The sequence below is a fragment of the Helicoverpa armigera genome, chromosome 26 (genome assembly GCF_030705265.1).
Source record: "Helicoverpa armigera isolate CAAS_96S chromosome 26, ASM3070526v1, whole genome shotgun sequence".
In the NCBI taxonomy this organism is placed as follows: domain Eukaryota; kingdom Metazoa; phylum Arthropoda; class Insecta; order Lepidoptera; family Noctuidae; genus Helicoverpa; species Helicoverpa armigera.
In genome coordinates, this window is record NC_087145.1 from 4,791,812 (window position 1) to 4,811,537 (window position 19,726).

The 19,726-nt window shown below is 36.5% G+C and overlaps 1 protein-coding gene across 1 annotated transcript in view; it reads right to left on the reverse strand.

Moving 5' to 3' along the window:
- The window catches only part of LOC110372389 (catenin delta-2), a 45,072-nt gene extending 26,084 nt beyond the window's left edge, over window positions 1–18,988 (reverse strand). Inside the window, exons 1-2 of the mRNA XM_064041872.1 lie at window positions 18,833–18,988; window positions 13,092–13,255 (exon numbers count right to left, since the gene is read on the reverse strand). Coding sequence (XP_063897942.1) covers window positions 13,092–13,132 — 41 coding nt within the window. The 5' untranslated portion in view covers window positions 13,133–13,255; window positions 18,833–18,988. The remainder of the gene's footprint in view (window positions 1–13,091; window positions 13,256–18,832) is intronic.
- Window positions 18,989–19,726: the final 738 nt, after the last annotated feature.

The window sequence follows — 19,726 nt, forward strand, 5'->3', positions numbered from 1 at the left end:
AGTTGCTGAGCATCCTTGCAGTTAAGCTGGGAGTGCAACTCGATGAGCGGGACGTGGTGTTCGTCAGGCGCGTGGGTAATGTGCTGCGAAACCGCACAGAAGAAGAGGGAGCCGCTGCTGCCCGCCCGCGGATTATTGTTGCCCGATTCGCCAGGCGCGTGACACGCGACAGTATTCTGAGCGCAGCGCGAGTACGCCGTAACCTGTGCACGCAAGACATCCAAGTGCCTGGGGAATCTCGACGCATCTACATAAACGAGCGCCTGACCAAAACTAACAGGCAACTGTTCTCTCTGACGCGTCAGGCAGCGGCACGTTATGGTTGGAAATATGCGTGGACCAGGGATGGACGGATACTAGCACGCAAAAACGAGGGTGAGCCTGTGGTGCAACTGAAAGTGGAGGCGGATGTTGACCGATTTTTTACACAAAAATAAGTTTGTTGCCACTTTTGTTTAATTGTACTGTCACCAAGATGTTTCGTTGCCCAAATATAAAAGTAGACTGTAGAATTAGTTTTAAGAATTACCTTATACACGTTGTTTCGGAAAGTGTTATTTGTTATGAGTATATATTTTTGTTCACACTGTTTTTGAGATACATTTTTTTTTTTTTTTATTGTTATATTATATTGTCCACATCGTTATTTTATTCTTCTATACCCGTTTCTTATGCGATATATTTAATTTACGTGCCTATTCTCGCAAATTCATGTCCATATTCCGTCTGCGCTTGACTTGCAAAGTCGAAACAATGTCGCCTCGAATTGCATTTGTTTTTATTTTATTTTTTGGAAACTGAAATGATCTGTTGTGATGCCTAGGAAAAATAAATGTCTTAAGTTAGGATTCCTCAACGCGGGTTCGCTAGGTACCGGTCATGATGACTTAATTGCAGCTTTTGAGAACTACCAGTTTGATATCATGGCCATTAATGAGACGTGGTTGCGTGCGGGCGAGGAAGGGCGCGCTCCGCGAGTGCCGGGCTATCGTCTACGTCACGCGCCGCGACCAGCGAGCGTGCGCTCGGGCCGTGGTGGGGGTGTTGGCTTTTATTTACGCCAGGGACTGAGCGCGCGAACGTGGACTAACGCTGTCGATCCCAGGTTCGAATCAGTCGAACAGATGTGGCTGACACTGTCTATTAACGGTAAGAAGATCGCCATAGGTACGGCATACCGGCCACCTTGGCTCGGCCTTGACCTCTTTATAGATGCCGTTACAGATACTTTAAGTACGCTGGGGGGTTGTGATAATTTTATTTTGCTCGGCGATTTTAATGTAAATATGTTAGTTCCAAGTGAAACCAGATCAAAAAAAATTGCCGAGTTTCTAAAATGCCATGGTCTCACTCAGTTGGTCACCTCCCCTACTCACTTTACAGGTAACAGCGAAACGCTCATAGACTTGTTGTGTACTGACTTAAAGGCCACTCGTACATCCGTGGAAGCATTCGGTTCATTTAACGGCCACTCCATCATCGTTAGCGAGTTTAATATTAGGAGCACCAAACCTAAGCCGTATGTTTGTACATATCGACCGTTTAAGAGCATATGCATGGATACTTTCAATGCTGACATTACAGACTTGAACAGCGATAGTATATCCACATTAGCCAGCGTTAATGAAATGGTTTATACTTTTAATCAACGTATTCTTACGCTATTTGATAAACATGCACCGGTCAAGACATGTACAATTAAGGAGGTCACATACCCCTGGATCACCGATAATATTAAATTAATGATGAGACTGCGGGACCAAGCTTTAGCCCACTATAGAACCACTAAGTCACAAACAAAAAAGGATTACTACAAACAGCTTAAGTCTTTGGTAGTAAGTTCTTTGTGGAGCGAAAAGGTGGCATATTTTAAATATAATATTAATAATAAAATTAACAATCCAACTCTATTGTGGAAGAATTTAAAATCTACAGTTACAACGGCTAAAGAGAGACAAGACCTTCCGTCTCATTTCAATAACCCGGATAGTATTAATCGTCATTTTTTGAATGTTCCTGGAGATCCGGTGGCTAGCGATCTAAAACTTGCGTTTTATAGGGCTAATAGGTATAGCGAAGCAATTTTCACCCTGTGTCCGGTTTCAGAGCTGGAAATCTCACATATAATACGGAAATTAAAATCGAACGCTCAAGGTCATGATAATATAACTTTAACGATGTTGGATTTAACTCTTCCAGAAACCTTATCAGCGATAACTAACATCTTAAATTCTTCTATCTCATCTTCCACCTTCCCTGATGCATGGAAAATTGCCCTCGTTAAGCCCCTACCCAAGAATACAAACCCAGCTGACGTTAAAGATTTACGGCCCATCAGTATATTGCCCTGTCTGTCTAAAGTCCTGGAAAAGGTAGTTTGTCGGCAACTAACAAATTTTTTGGAAGCCAATCACATTTTACCTGATTTACAGTCCGGTTTTCGTAAACAGCGCGGTACAGCTACAGCTTTATTAGATGTAACAGACAATATTCTAGCCGCTCAAGATAAGGGAATGTGTACAGTATTGGTTCTATTGGACTTCTCCCGGGCATTTGATTCAATAAACGTTTCGCTACTTCTCTCAAAATTAAAATTCTATGGGTTCGATGACGCTGCCACAAAATGGTTCGAAAGCTACCTCACTAACAGAAGGCAGCAAGTACGGCTTAGCCAAAGCGATGGAACCATCTTGACGTCTGCCCTTACTTCGGTCGATAGAGGGGTGCCTCAGGGATCAATATTGGGCCCTGTTCTTTTCATTCTATACTGTGCCGATATTGTAAATTGCCTCCGAAAATGTAAATATCATATATATGCCGATGATGTTCAGTTATACTTGTCTTTTGAACCAGATGACTATAAAACATCCATAACTGACCTTAATGAAGACCTTCACAGAATAGCCGTCTGGTCAAAAGAAAATTGTTTGGCTCTTAATCCGGCCAAAACAAAATATATGGTGTTTGGCACTAAGCAGCAATTGAAAAGACTTCCGCCAACACTCAATCTTCAACTAATGAGTGAACCCATTGAGCGAGTAGACGAGGCGCGTAATCTGGGTTTAAATATGGACAATAATTTAAGATTCGAAAAACACGTGGCTTCTTCGGTACAGAACTGTTTCTATCGTCTGAAAATACTGTACAAAATCAGACCTTTTCTATCAGAGACAATTCGTGAACAACTCGTTGAATCACTTGTTCTGTCTAAATTAAACTACGTCGACACAGTCTACGGGCCACGTCTATTAGCTCGCACCGACCGACTCATACAGAGAGTGCAAAATGCCTGTGCGCGTTTCTGTTACTCGATTCCCCGACGAGGTCACGTCACGCCATTCCTCAACAAAAACGCCATGCTAAAAATGAAGTCAAGACGTAAGCTGCATTTAGCATGTCTTCTCTTTGGAGTCATTAAATACCAACAGCCAGCTTACTTATATGGCAAGCTGAATTGGATTAATGACAGCCGCACATGCGCTAGAAGACAATGCTCGAAACAACTTTGCATCCAGCCACATAGAACCACGGCGTTTAGAGGGAGTTTCCGATATGCAGCAGCGAAAGTGTGGAACAATATTCCACCACCTATTAGAGTTATGAACACAGTCGATAGTTTTAAGAGACGTTTACGGCAGTACATGGTAGATGCGCAGCGGAAGCTCGATATGACGAAGGCAAATATTTCTATTATCTAAATTTTAAATTATATCAATAAGAAATGGATATAAATCTTATTTATATCGCCCACTTAGCATACTATTGTAGTTTTATGACAATGCGTGAGGCTAATGTGTATGTAATGTGTGTAGTGTATTCTCACAGCTTAAATTGAGTATTCCTGGTCTCTCTTGGGTCACCGGCCATGATGCGCTATGGGTGCGCCATGTCTGGAGGCCTGAAAGTAACAAATACCCGTCATAATATTGCAAATTGCAGCACATGTGCTTTATGCGTATAGCAGCGGTACTTACCTTGTGGGTATGGCCTTCTGGCAATAGGTGCACCCTACGGCGTGTACGTGGTGCACGGTGATCATTTCTGTACAGGGAAGTAGACTTTTGCACTTGCAAATATCTTATGTACCTTCGCCTGAATGCTATTATTACCAAATATACTTTTTTTTTTTTCTCTCTCAAGAACGTAGGGTAGGTACCTAAAACGTAAAATCAATATTTAATAAAACAAATTGTATGTAGGAAAAAGTAGTAGGTAAAAACATAATTAACTGTAAATATATTCACCCAATGTGGACTGCTGGCAACGAACAAAAAAAAACTGTTTTATGATTTTGCACAATTTCACAATTTATAATTGCTTGTTTGTGTTCTTCATTAATATACATATGTCGGCAATGATCGGTGGCACGCTGAGCAATGATAACAGATGTTGCAACCAGTTACGGCTCTTTGAATGTGTGCACACTGTAACATTTCATCTGTGTGAAATAAAATCGTCACTGAGCGATGCTTCCTCAGGATTGCGATTAGTCACGGTATGAATTTATTTACGTTTACCTCCACTTTTTATTTTTATTTAATTTTTGTGACTAATCCTTCTGATTATGATTTACGTTTCTTTTTCTTTTCTTTTTTAAATAGTACATAGTTTAGTAGTTTTATTATTTTTTTCTATAGAGCATAAATCAGTTCATACCGATGGACATCCGCAACTCCGCATAGGTCCAGTTGAAAACCAGCGTCAGACACTAGCTGTCTGGCATAATGCTGAACTGGACCTATTTGACGCAACCTTTTGTTCTTTTATTTTTTTTTTGTTGTTTCTATGTGTATGTATGGTTTGTGTCAATAAATAAGTTTTCTTTCTTTCTTTCTTTCTTTCACTGATATGAGCTTATGACATCGGTATCACCCGGCGTATTGATACAGTGATAAGGATTAAGATAAACATAGCAACAAGACCACCATTCAACTATCATATCGATACACATACTTATAAAGTACTCAATGTCACAGAAGCACTGAAGATCGGTAGTTAGGTACTGCAAAAATCGGCAAATACTTATTCATTGACCAATAAATACACTTTAGTAACTAGCCAACGGATCACCTAATATCACATAGGCATTATGCATATTCATGCAATATAGGCAGTTTGTCATCCAAAATAAAAAGCTGTAGTACATTAAATCCACCTCAAACACAAATGTCTATCTAATCCCTTTGAAAGGCACGGTGACGTGAAATAATGAAATCCTTTATAAACCTTAAGGGCACAGGAAGTAATGCTTGACATCACAAACCATAAACATGGATATTATAACAGCGAGAACAAATAACTGTTTAATTCGCGCAAACTGTTTAATTATTCAAACAATAAATGTAATGTAAGACCTTTACACCGACTCGGTCCAACGAACATACGAAACAACGAGAAATAATATTACGTAAAAAATAATTACCTTTATTACAGTTAATGTACGCGTAAATATCGGGCTTCGGGCCACTTTGTTAAACCCTTTCGATTTTCCCCAAAAAGTTGTTAATTTTTTTCTTAGCTACCAAAAAGGTTTTAGCGAAGTTTGTAAGGCTTTGTGCTCGTTTTCTCATTATGGACGGCCAGTCGTAATCACTGTAGTAAAAAATCGAGCAAATATTCACTCCCTTCACCCCGATCGATGGGGATCAAGCGGCCAACTTCAGACACCTCCACTCAGATTGCAAAATCTAATTTTGGATTCTCCAGCCCCACAGGAAACTTTTAAAACCATTCCAACTTGTGTATTGTACTCACATTTGCATTTGAAATGAGACAATTTTTATGTCTATGCCCTAGAGTTCAGCTTAACATATCTGAGTATTAAAAAGAAAAGAATATATTTCTGGTCTGGTGGCAAAACAGAACTATAATGTGTAAATGTTACTTGTTATCATCTTGCGAAAGTCGTAAAAGTTGAACGAAGGAAACGGTTATTGAACTAGTAGATAGGACCTGGGTTGCCAACCTGACATGGCATTCAAATCTGCGCTACTTTACAAACATCTACTTCTAGTAAAATGTTTAGGGGATATTCTCATAAACAACAGCCTCGAAAGTGTCTACCGTATCAATGGCAAAATCTTTATACCGGGCAAACATTTAATGTCTCGTGTTCTCCCGAAATTGAAAAGATCGTACAAGTACCATCTCCTAATTAAACTCCGCTCACGCCAGGGAGGACAGCCCTGCCATTCGGAGTCAACGACCTATACAGCCTTTTCAAAACGAAAGAAATTTCGCTAGTTTTCTTTAAATTCTACAATTTATTTTACCTCAGACTACTTTATAAATGGAAGCTATATTCAGAGTATTATTACACGAAGTAAAAGTTGAATTATTAATGGAATCCTTTGAACTGAGAGTGTTAGACGCTTCGACCTTCGGTTCTTTCGGCGATTCTTTAGGCCCAAATGAAACAACCAATAGGGCTATGAAAACAGTGAACTTTACTTTAAATTGTACCTATTCTATAAAGATAACTCTTTCAGCCTGAATCGCTAGTAAATGCAATTTTTCCTATTCTCACAATTCACTGTGATGCACTGTGTTGAAAAACCGTAAACTGGGTATATCAAGATGGGTTGCCGGGTGCACCGGAGGGAGTCATTTTATTCTATTGATTGTAAATATATTTTCTAGAAGTCTTCCTTGCTATTACAACAACATACACGTAGAAGACTTCGATATTGGACTATACCTCGACTAAAACATTAAATTAATTTTGAGACTCAGAACACAGAAGAGAGAACGAAAGGAAAAGCCAATAGACGACCGAATGACCATTGGACATTTTGATTAAGCCACAGCAATGAAGATAACTTTAACCGATTGTTTCTTATATCATTTCTAGAATTACTTTTACGTCTTCAATTAGTACAAGAAAATATAGGGAATCCCTTACTTTGCAGAATAGAGAGTCCCGCGCCAAATTCATATAATTAATTTACGTATGTAAGTACGATACCAGGAGCCTCATATTGGCTATTATAATGAGATGTAGATAACCCGCGCTTTAATTTAAATATTGAGTTTAGTTTCTTGTACTTGTAGTCAGCAAAGGAATTTGAATACGCAGGTTATTTGAGAAAACAGTTTTGTATAAGTGTGTTTTTACTACGTTCGTATGCGGAGCCATGTGGAATATTGTATGAGCTAAGATTTGTAGCTGGCTCTCTGGTAATTACGTATTTGTCTAGCATGGTAGTGTCTAGCATGGTAATACTGGCCAAATGTAATTTTGATTTTGCTTCCCTGAATTTTCTATTAGTGAATTTAAAAAGCTGGAATAGAATAAGAATTTATTTTCCAAAGATTCTCTATAGTCGTTTTCTCATTAGGCTCTAACTAGAACATTTTACGAAAACATCTGAACCTCTGTCATACCTTCATGAAATACAAGCCAAGCTTTCTAATATTGAAGTCGTTAGAGGAACATAAACAAAGGAAGACATAATTAGTTACAAATGTTAGAACAAAGCAGGAATTGGGGAAGCGCTGCAACTGACAGAAACCCTTGCTTTGTGCATCTAACGCCAGACGGGTAACACGCCGACTATAAAGACGGAACACCTGCTTAACGAGAGACCATTCAAATACTTATAACGGGCATAAATAGTCTACAAACTCTAATAAAAATGTCTGACGAAATCGAGCACAAATCTAACAATCGAAATTCCGAACACCCAGACAGACGAATGAAACAAAAAAAACTTTTCAGACGCTGTTATTTAATGAGTTAGAAATTCTGCAATAAAACTGTCAATATCAAGGTGTAAGCCCGTCCTTCTATCTTATCGGGTCATAAAACTATCGATGCAATATCACCTTTATCGTTCGAAGGCAATGACGATATCGTACAAGTTTAACGTTATATAACCTGAAATGCAGTTAACGTAACAGCTATTAAATAAAGCAACGAACGAACCACTAATTAATTTACCATATGGTAGCAAGAAATAGTAGAGGAGTATTGATTGCATTCGCTCCTGCCAATTGCGAATGCAGCTCCCGTACCCAGATTCCCATATACATACTGATTTACACCTTAACTCGATCGGTAATCCGTTTAGCGTGAAACTTAGTGTATCTCCATTTCAGACTCAATGAAATGAAAATGGATTACGAACAAGGGGTATTAATGCTGAGTAGCTTGCCTGATCTTTGTGTTTCTGATTCTTTTCAGGTATACAATGGTCTTAGAAGTTGTATTGATTATTATTTAAGCTAGAAAAGCAAACTTCTGCTAGCTTGCAGTGTGCTTGTCTTTTGTGATCGTTGCTTTGGTATTTTGTTAAAAAATATGTAATTTCATGGTCGGTATTTTCAACTCGACAATTTTAGAAATGACTGTTCATCAGCATTTAATCCCTGGAACCTATAGTTTTGAGCTAAGACAGTGGGTCGAATTTTATTTTTATAGACCCCACTAAGGCAGGTACTTCGGTAGACCTTATAATTCCAAGAAAATTCGGCAACTACCACAGTTTTTCTGGCATCTAAAGAGACATGACAAACCACTCTACTCTTTAATATACATAGTTCCATATACTGTAAATTCACAGAATAAATAGATACGCAAATCTTGAATACACATCAATACGGTATTCTATTAGAAGCATAAGAAAAGGAGATTTATGTGACGCCCTTGGTAAACAACCTTAAGTAAAGGGTCACGCCCGTGAGCGAAAATAGAAATATCGCTTGTGAAATTAAAGAGGGCCATACATACAAACATACATATGTCTTGCCTTGCCTATGAGACGTTGGAAAACAAACAGACTGGTCCCGTGGCTTTTCTTTAATCCCTCTTTTCTTGTGTACCGCAGAGACCTTGACAGTCGAGACGGAAGCATACAAAAGCTTAGTTTTTAGGTCTTAGACGGCGACGGAGTATTTCTTCGAGTATAACTTGATATCCGGAAAGATAATGCTTGAAATTTGAACTGTACCTATTTTGCACTAGAACAGTGACCAGCTGCTGAATAAATTGTTGCCTAAACCCGATCCCTATTTAATATTCTAGGTCTAATCTATTGAAATTAGTATCTCGTTTTATGAATCCTGATTCGAAGTGGAAATCGGTAAATGTAGGATACAACTTCCCGACGCTTTATTAGAATTCCGATGGTTTTCGCAAAGCATCCATTATTTTATTTAACAAAGCTGCCTCTGACCAAAATAATACACGAAATACTCAAACTTACCTACAAAATTATTGTTGTCAAGGGCTTTAATCTTACATAGAAATAAATAAACACCATCTAAGTTTGAATTCTTACGCACAGTTTACAGGTAAGTACCAGGTATCATCGCCAATAAAATTAGCGAAATCAACAACAAACCCGACAGAATACGAAAGTAATGAGAAACTTCCGTGATCAAACTTTAGCGTCAACCCCCCGTTTTTACGTTTCCGATATTATTTCGGAACGGTTTCAAGCCAAGACTTTGGGAACGGGGTTTGATTACATAACAACCACAAATGGGGCAACTGTCCGCAAAGGCACAAACTTGGTCCATACACACTCGTTATTAATTTAATTGTATTCGTGTTACTACTGTTTTTTCTAAGACCCTCGCATTGGAAGTCTCCATACGACATGAAGAAATACAAACATGAATTTAAAGTTTACGCTGAAAGATAGTTGTGGGACTGCAGATGGAGGAATAAGGAATGGAATAAGTCAGTCACTCTGGCAGACTCACGACCGATAAAGGTAAAATAAAAAAGGCAGAAATAGGCTCATTTCGCACGTTAGGTGTGCCGTGGCCGCTACTGAGGGTTCCATCTGTATACAACCGGGTTATTTTTAATCTTCTTGATTTCTTCATTCGCCCGCGAACCGCGTTATCGCGAACTGATCCGAACCCCTTCAAAGACGGATTTATTGTTTTCTCTAAACATCAACTTTTGTTCAAAACTCATTTCGCTCAATAAGGGCAACGAAAAATTCTGCAGATAATGAATCAGAAAATTAAACGTGATGGTACGATAACAAACTCACATAAAATCGTAACATCCTCCATTTTTATGAAATAAATCCCTGACGGGACGATTTTGGAGTGGTTAACCTTGTACTGGTTGTGGAAATGATACAATACGAAAACAAACGCGATTCTGTTACTTATTGTAGACATGTTCGTTTTTTGTACCCCCGAGACATATCAATTACTTAGCTTGAAAATAAAAAGTAAGGCGTCGAGAAACGGTGGAGATTCAGAAAATTGGTCGACAAAGCCCATTCCGAAGCCAACTCCTCGAATTACGTTCTCCCAAGCACAAAGGTAGTAAGAATACTAAATAGGCGTCGAAAAAACTGTACTAAATGTTACATTTACAAAGGGAAATGTGGATTACTCAGGAAAAGTAATCTACCATAATTACGAGTACAAATTGTTGTGTCACGTGCACATGGTATTGTGTTGCCAGTACAGCGGGCTAGCACAGTGAGCCAATACAAGTGTCGGCCTAAATGGACTCGTGTTGTTTATGAAGTGATCTCACTACACGAGATGGGATGGAAATGGAACACCGCCTATCAGTGCGGTCAGTTATTGTTTTTACATACACACAGCAAACAATATATTCGTTACACAATAGACTATTGTGGTTTGTCCCGTGAATCAATGCCAACGTCTATTTTTTAATAACCAGTGAAAATACGTAATGGATCACTTCAGTGAATAGGGGTTTTGTCCCATGGGCTCGAGGATTTTCGGGTCGAAATTATTGTTGGAGTGTTTAGATCTATTTCTGAGAATCATTCAGACAAACAGAATACCCAAGGCTCTACTGGGAATGAATATCTAATTGAATGACCGTTTATAAATGTCAGGCAACCTTTACGTGATTCCTCAAGTGACTTACGGGAAACGTTCAAAAGCTGAAATTCATGTAGTTGTAATTTAAAATGCATCGAAAACCTCAGCTGAAGTTCGAATCAAATCAGAAGTTTCGCAAATCCGCTAGACCATTGAGACGTCAATAAAAAAAGACAGCTAACGATTTCGGATCAGATTTCCAATAACTAACTATCATTGTGTCTGACAGTGGGAAGATCGTGGATAAGTTAAAACTGTTCGTTATAATAGTTTAAAGAAAACTTCATTGCGTCATGCTTTAGGTAAAGAAGGTCTAGGCATGTCGTTTTTCCTTATACGGTGAACATATCGAGTGGCTTGCGGCGAGTAATCGATTCTGTGTCACCAAGTTATCGAGACCGGAAAATCGCAATAACCAAATCTACATACCTATTTCGCAATATAAGCTACGGTTATCAGATTTTGCTTTGTATCAATTTCGTTAGTTCAATCGGGATCGAAAACGAGTCGATTGTATGGCGGGTTGCGAAACAAAATGAGATTAGGAGCAAAATTCTGCAAGCGCAATAACTTGTAAACTTGTTGGCAAATTCTCGAGCATGATGACTTTAAAATGAAGGGGGCCCTGAGTGAATTCTTTAGATGCCCTAGCAGTAAAACACAACGACGACGTTAAAATAACTGCTACATTCGGAGCAGTGGATACAACTCCCCAAAATTCCGCTCTTCCAGCGCCAAAAGTTAGCGTCTAATTAAAACTAGACGCTTACGTACATAAACAGTAATTATTAAGTTATCGTAGGAACTAGTGTATTAACAAGCAATGTTTGGCTGCGGGCGAGACATGCAGAGCCTGTGACAAAGCTGGGGTAGGTACAAAGCCCATTGAAACGCGCGCCAGCGTTCAGCGGTTGCTGTATAATTCAGGTACAACTGTATAGTTCCCAGTTATGGCATTAATATGTATTTGCGTTGATACGGAGCCAGATACCAGCCTGATGGAATCCTGACAATGTTACACTACCGTGCAGACAAAGCGAGGATGAGATAGGATTATATTAACGATAATGTCTACAGAAAATATCTAGGTTCCTCAGGAACTTACTGAAAGTGCTATTTCAAACTCGTAAAAGACTAGATAAAACACGGATCGTGTCCAAGGTTTTCGTTAATATTCTGGTTACCTAAGCTGAGAAAAAAGGCACGGAGCTAAGCTCTTTTCACAAGCGCTAACGCATTTAGTCTATCGCCGTATTGACCTTATAAGCCTGTATCTTCGTATCTTAGAAGTACCTAAGTTTATTCCATTTTTATAGCACTCAAGCGTGTAAATCAAAGGTTTCGGTGTCACACCAATCGCTTTTAGGCAACTGTCATTTTATACTTTATCTTCTATTTACATTTTATGACCTATGAGGGATCACAAGGACAATAGCCCTTTGATTCTCAAGTTTAATAAATGTCACTGCAGAAGCCCTGCAAAGATTTTAAGCCTAGCTAAAATGGCTAACCGAAAAACTTATTTCGCCATTCAATGGCAAACTCATAAGGAAAGATAGTATCTCAGGTTACGATCCTTTTCAGCAGAAATGGGAACTCGATATGTTTTGGCGTTTAACGCGATCTTGAAGTATTATCATATTGAGAAAAGGTTGAAGGCTGAGGAAAAGAATTTATTTAAATGAAAATAAGGATAATATGTCTGCGTCGACGGACTAGGGGTGATATCGACTTCTAAATATTTCTAGATCCACAATCTCTTACCTGCGTTGGCAGGACTATTTGGATTTTTTTTACGTTAAACTTGACACGTAAATAAGCACTCACTTTATACTTTCTAACACCTGTCTCTAGAATACATAGTCGACATTTGTTAGATATGTGTCCTAAATATGTGTAATGGAGAATTTGTGTCTCGTAATTTTTATGTTTGCCGGATTCGAAAAAGCATTTAAAATCACAAAAGACCATTATTAGAGCATGAATTTCAGACTCGGTCACCAGGGATCCGCTTACAAGATTTCATTTGCGATAAAATCCTACCATATTCTGTTCATCACGCGTTTTGTGGAACTTAGGCTAATTTACTTGGATAAGTAATCATGTTCATTATAAAATTAAGGGGCCAACTGACGAAGGAACTTATAAAATAAGTTATAATCGACTGGTGTTGAGACTTCCATTCCATCCTGGGTACTTTATTCTTCCAAACAAATAATCAAACAAAGACTGATGACCTAAATAAATGTAAGGAAATATGTCCAACTCACCGATACAGTGTTCCAGAATGTATTTTCTTCACGCCGTCCATGTCTGCTGTGGTCTTCTTATCATTTCTAAACTCGACCGCTGATACCCTAATGGCTTCTTAATGTATTACAACGTAATGTCATTATGAGCTGCTCTTTATAATACTGATGTTGATTCAATTCACCTGTAACAAACAACGTTATATCAAAAACAAAGTGGAAACTAGGTCCCGGCACTTAGCACGCCCATTTGCACGAATAAAAATGCAAATAACTTTAATAAACTTTGACGGAATGTGCGGGGGAAACTTTGTGGTATGAGGAGATATTTTTTTTGGTAATGATTAAATATGGAGCTCAGAAATGTCACACAAACGCTTTGAATATCGCGTCGGAAAGCTACTTGTTGTACTTTCCAACTTTTTTAAATGGCGGCGACGTAACGAGGGTAATGTTTAACCATAAGTGGGCTTAATGTTTGTAGCGATTCAGTTATCACAGGTGATCTACCCGGCCCACGAAAAAATGTCTAAACTGTATTTCACGTCAAAGAATTTATATTGAAAGATGTTAGGTGTTATCACTTTCAATGATCGACCTTCGAGAGACCAAACCTATTTTCTTATAGATTTAAAACCTTGATCACAATAAATAATCTGTGCAATGCACATTGAATGCATTCTTGTTTGCGGTTAAGGACTGTTACAAGTATTACTCATGTAGGTAAGTATTGTATCATTTTATAAACAATGGCCCGATAAAACTAATGTGTATTCAACAAGTGATACCACGCTAATAATTTGTCATTAATATTCTTACAATAAACAATGTTCTGTTCTTGAAGGCACATAAATTATTTACAAAGTAAGATAAATAGGGACAATGTCAAATTCTTTTCTTTATCTTCGGTATGTAACAAATACTGATTCATACACAAAATGTCCGTGAAACAAAGTCCTTGTTTTACTCAGGCTATCAAAAGATCAACGAAAATTACCCAAAATAGTGACCTCTTGTCCCTCATTTATTATGAGGCATAATGGACGAGACGGCAAAGGCGAAATATATAGATATGCCTTTCTTTGTATGCAGAATAAAATTATCTCAAGATTACCATTGCAAATCGGGGGAACTTTCATTGGCAGCAAAAAGTGATAGTTATTTAATCGCAGCCTGCTGGACTACAGCTTTTTTAAGTTACGTAAAACTTCGCTTATTCTTAAGCTGTATTATATTCTTTTTTATAAGTGCCTCAATTGATAAATCTGACAGCGATACGAAAGTGACAGACATCTTTTACGGTCCTGTTGCACGCTACACGACTTGTCTAGATTATAATAAAATAAATATTCTGTGGACATTCGTCTCACTGGTCTCAGTGCCCAGAGGGCAAGGGCCAGAGTACGCTAGAAAAAGGGCAAAAAGTTCATTAATTTTGACAGTCACAAGCATAACCCTCATTATGAAGTTTCTTTTAAGTTTTTATAAGATAGATTGTACCTTTTTATTTTAAGAAGCTGAGTAAAGTTTGCAAACATACGTAACCACGCTCAGGTGTAATGTTTGAAGGTTACCTAAGACTCAATTATTAATCCATATCAATTACAGAATTCCATAAACCAATTAGTCTAGATTGATGAACATCTCCTTGATGAAATTAATACAATATTGATGACTGATGATTACACAAACATGGATTAATTGGTCAGCGAGATTTAGGTCAGCAAGAAAGAAAATAATCTCAATTCTCATCACTGCAATCTTGATGAGGTTTTTCTGATTCAAATGTGTTGTTCATTTAATTAATACGAGATTAAGTAAACACTTAATAAAATTCAACTTTTTTTCATTTGACAATATCTGAAACCTTGGCAATGAATGGCACGTGCGGTCAAACAAATCATTAAAACTTTACGAGTACGTAACTAATTATATTTTTGGCCACAACTCCCAAAAACAGAAACATTGTGCAAAGACTGTTAATAAAAGTCAATATTACAAGTGTAATTGCGTAGATACTATGTTTTTTCTCAGACAAATGCTTTATTTTATGCATGATTAGATCCAATAACCCAAATTTCAATAATACCTATATCGTTTGAAATGTCATCAGGGAAGTGAGGACTTTTTACTTCATTGTGGTAGAAGGTATACTGTTTTATTACGACTTTTTAAATACAGCATATTATTGTTTTTTTTAATTACATCTTTAATTAACAATAAGTACTTTCGTAAGACACCAAAACAAAAAGTGCGGCACAAAGAATGAATTAACTTCAATTTATCAAAGAAATATAAGTATACAGTGGTAATAAAAGAAAGCTCTATAGCCCATTGTTAATCTGGTGTCTTCACAGTCGCCGTTTGGTACATTCGCAGTACATTTGCTCATAACGGGGTTAATTGCCTCGGCAATTAGCCTGAGGAGTACGGAGGCAGCTCAAAATATTTATGATAGGACTTCCGATGCAGCGCGGAATATAACGACGGCAAATGTTTCTGCTTTGAATATTACTAACATTTTTTCCAACTCAAAAAAATATAAAAACCACTGTGGCTTTGAAATAAGCATAATGTTCCTACTTAAAATATTTTCCTTTTAAAAAATATTTAGAAGTCTAGGTTTTATGAGTTTGACGATAATAAAATAAGCCAATTATTCAAGATTTACTAAACCATTTTACCAGACTCCATTCTAAAAGAATTATAGACGTAATTTGGAAAGAATTACTAATTCATTACTTTAAATTGGACAAGAAATTGATCCATTTAGAATTAGGTATACTACTTAATGTACTAATATATGAAAGGCCTAATAAATGTTGACGTGGATTTATTTTGGCAGGCTCTTGTAAGTACTTTTATGTAACCATTCATATTAGATATTATATTAACATTTTATCATGATTACATGATTTGCTTCTCTCTGTGCACTAAGAACTTTACTCTTAAAGTGCTTACCATATAACTCAATCAACAAATCTAAGGTTCTCAGAGAACCTGAGGCTTAATTTTTAAGAGAAATTATTAAAAATTTCTAAGAATTCTATTGTTTTTTTACAGAAACTCCCAAACAAACGTAGACACATTTTCTTGTTTACACACTCATTTGTGTATGAGCAAATACATATTTGTACATACAAAAATATGTTTACTTTGTATCACTTTCTACTACATGTGTAGTATGACTAAACATTTGTGTAAAATGTTCAAACTATCCAGTGAAAGTATTTAACAATGGATTTGTATGTGAATGTGAATTTATTGTGCAAAGATAAATAGATGTTAATGTATCATACAAAATATAACTGGTGTATTAGATTTTTTTTTACATATCAATGTCATGAAAGCTTGTTAGAGGTCACTTGAGTGAATCTGGCTGAGTTTTGGAGTGTACATGGCACAACTGATTACCAGTCTTGTTATGGCATTTTTATAGTACACTAGATGTTCCCTGTGTTTTCTCTTACATTGAAAGGAAACTACTTCCCGCATTTGGATAAAAAGTACCTAACTTTATACTGAGGTATAAACTGCATAAGTTTCATCAAAATCCATTCTGCAGTTTTTATGTTATAGTAATAAACATGCACATATACATCCATACATCTTCAACTTTTGCATTTATTTTAGTAGGATTCTACTGCATTGCATTTCAATTTAAATTTCACTTTTCCACAAATAAAGCAACAACTTATACATGTTTCATGGATCAATCTATTGTCTAACAAACTAATGTGAAATGATAGGGAAGTGAAATGACAATGTGTATTTGTATTCTCTTTCACATAAACAGAATTACTTCCTGATATTAGTGATATTTATCTCATAAAATGTACTACATTTAAGTTTTTTTAGGGGTAGTAAAAAAAAATGAACTAGCATCCACCATCGATTTCACCTGCATTCCTTGGGAAGTACTTTGTGCACCTGTATAAAAAGTTGCCTACAGTCTTCTTCAGTAATAATTGGCTATCTTACAAATCAAATATTTCAGCACATACAAACAAACACTACAGCTTTATAATCTTTATCTAAGACATTCATGTTAGTTACACTGTTACTCATAACTTAAGAATGGCTGAACCGTATGAAAATTATATAATAGTTTTTGTCACTATCCAGCTACGGGAAGCAGTTTTATCAGGATGCAGGTGACAAAGCTAGTATAAGTATAGATTAATATAATTCTAGATCACCTTAATTACTCACTTCCTTATCACTTTTCACCTTTGCCCTAACCATTATGAACGAAACAATTTGTCACATTACAGTGCATACGAAATAAGGCTAGGCTAGGTGATCCAACAATTTTATTGTCCGCTCACAAATTGATTAGACACACTTACAAGCCATCACAATGGATTTACATACATACATTTATATAGTATATATGTGTATAGAAGTACTAGGGCACCATAATAAGCCAAAAGGTGTATTATCTGCCCAACAAACTGTTGCGATCACTATTGTACTAAGGTAAATAGATGGTAAATTGAGTGTGAATTTTTCACACGGTTTGAAAGTTTTGATTTTTGTTTTTATATTAAACTAGTCATTCCCCACGGTTTTACCCGCGTCCCGATGTATTTTTGTTGATGTGACAAAACTATCTTATGTCATTCAGCTAAATGGGTTCAGCCATTCTTGAGTTATAAGTGGAGTAACTAACACGACTTTCTTTTATATATATAAGATATTTTATCGTTTTTGTTTTCATGTTGTGGCAATGAAATAAGTGAACTGGTGAAACATAAGATATTGTTTCTAAATCTTCGAAAATTAGATGAATGAACATAATCATAATTATTATGACAGACTGAAGCTAGTTTTACTATTTTTTTTATATCTTCCTTCAAAGATTAATCATGTAATAATGAATTTGATTTGTATTAAATTAAATTTTTTTGAATAATTTGTTTGGTGATATTATCTATGACAATTGTTAGATTTTTAGGCAGTAAAGGTGCAACCTAAATTAATTTAGGTTTTTAAATTTTACAATACTCTAAAGAAATTGTGGCACAACTATTTAATTAGCAGATATGACTTTCCTCCCATTTCCTCACAAGACTACTTATATTTAAATAGTCATTAAAGTGTGTACTGCTTGTTATCACAAACTGACTAATGTAGGGCAAAGAGAAACATACATAAGCATTCAATTTACCTACTTACAGAATCTTCTATGTAAATTGTAATGGTAACATCTCCTAACACATAAAACCTGCACAATTTCTTCGAAAACTTGACACACTTTTCATACAAATTCACGACCTCCACAACAATATATGAGAGAAAACATGATAAAATTTCACTCCAAGCTACATCCATGTATAAAGCTTATAAGAATCTCAAGTTATCTGGGAAATAATGACATAAATCTGTGTGCCACTGTTATCAAAGCTCACCAATCACGAAATTGGCGGTCATTCATCGCGTAAAACACATTATCGTCGGCATCGACACGTAAATAGCGAAATGTATGAAGACTCACCGAAAATGGCTACAAACTTTACAAATGCACCAACACGGCAAACGCTTCGTAAATGGAACGTGAGATACTTTTTTACACCATCAGTTTCCCGTACGATTGCACTTTCCAACAGCTTTTACTATTACGGCCCCCTACTAAAGCAAGTAGTACAAACAGGCATGAAAAATACTTGGCGACTGACGTACTATTCTACGCCTAGGGAGCGGTCAGAATGTAATCTTTTCCGACCAACGACTATACGAATAGGTGTAAAATTCACACTTACACACAAATAAAGCACCAAATAACGTCACTTATTTCAATCCACATACGAAGATTTTATCACAAATCACCATGAAATTATAATTTGGGCGACAACGAAGCGAAATCGTCCCTCCTCCCTTCACCGTAAATGAATCATAGACAACTTCATTTAGTTTTTTACAGGGTTGACTTTAAGCTGGCTCAGACAAGTTGATTCAGCCTAGAAAGAATAAATAAAAACATTAATTCAAGCAAAGAAATCTAGCGTCTTGATAGACATCAGTTAAAATAACATTTCGTTCATATTGTTATATAACAACATAATAATAATTTAAGAATATTTTCCCTTCCCAATGAATACAGAATACAATCCTGAGAATATAGCAATAATTCGTTAATATTGATTTCTTACAACTAGAAATCGTCTCTCATAGCAATATTACTGATTAATTAAATAAAGTAGAAGAATGTCTTCCCTTTAGAAGCAATTAAGTATTGTCATCCTTTTCTGGGCCGCTGGATAGAATAAGGAGAGAAATAGCAAAGCAATAAATTATCTGTGAATTACCTTTGGTACATGTATCCGATTTTTTTTATTTGTACTTACTAGTGAAGTCCAGCGTTACCAAAATAGTGAATCAACTAGATTTAACACGAAAAATCGATTGCTCCTGCAATTACTTTAAATATAAAATTATCAAAATATAAACTCCTTTTTGTAGGTACATATATTTTCTATAAATGTCTAATTTAATTTCGTTAAACAAAAAAGAAAATCAGTGTTTTCTTAATTTTAGAATTCTCTCCAATATCACTGACTCTAAAAATGTTTTTAGAAATTAACGAAAATATTGAACAGAAATCTGAATTGAATTTACTTTTTTTACTGAAACCTTGTGAAACGGTAAGATAAAGA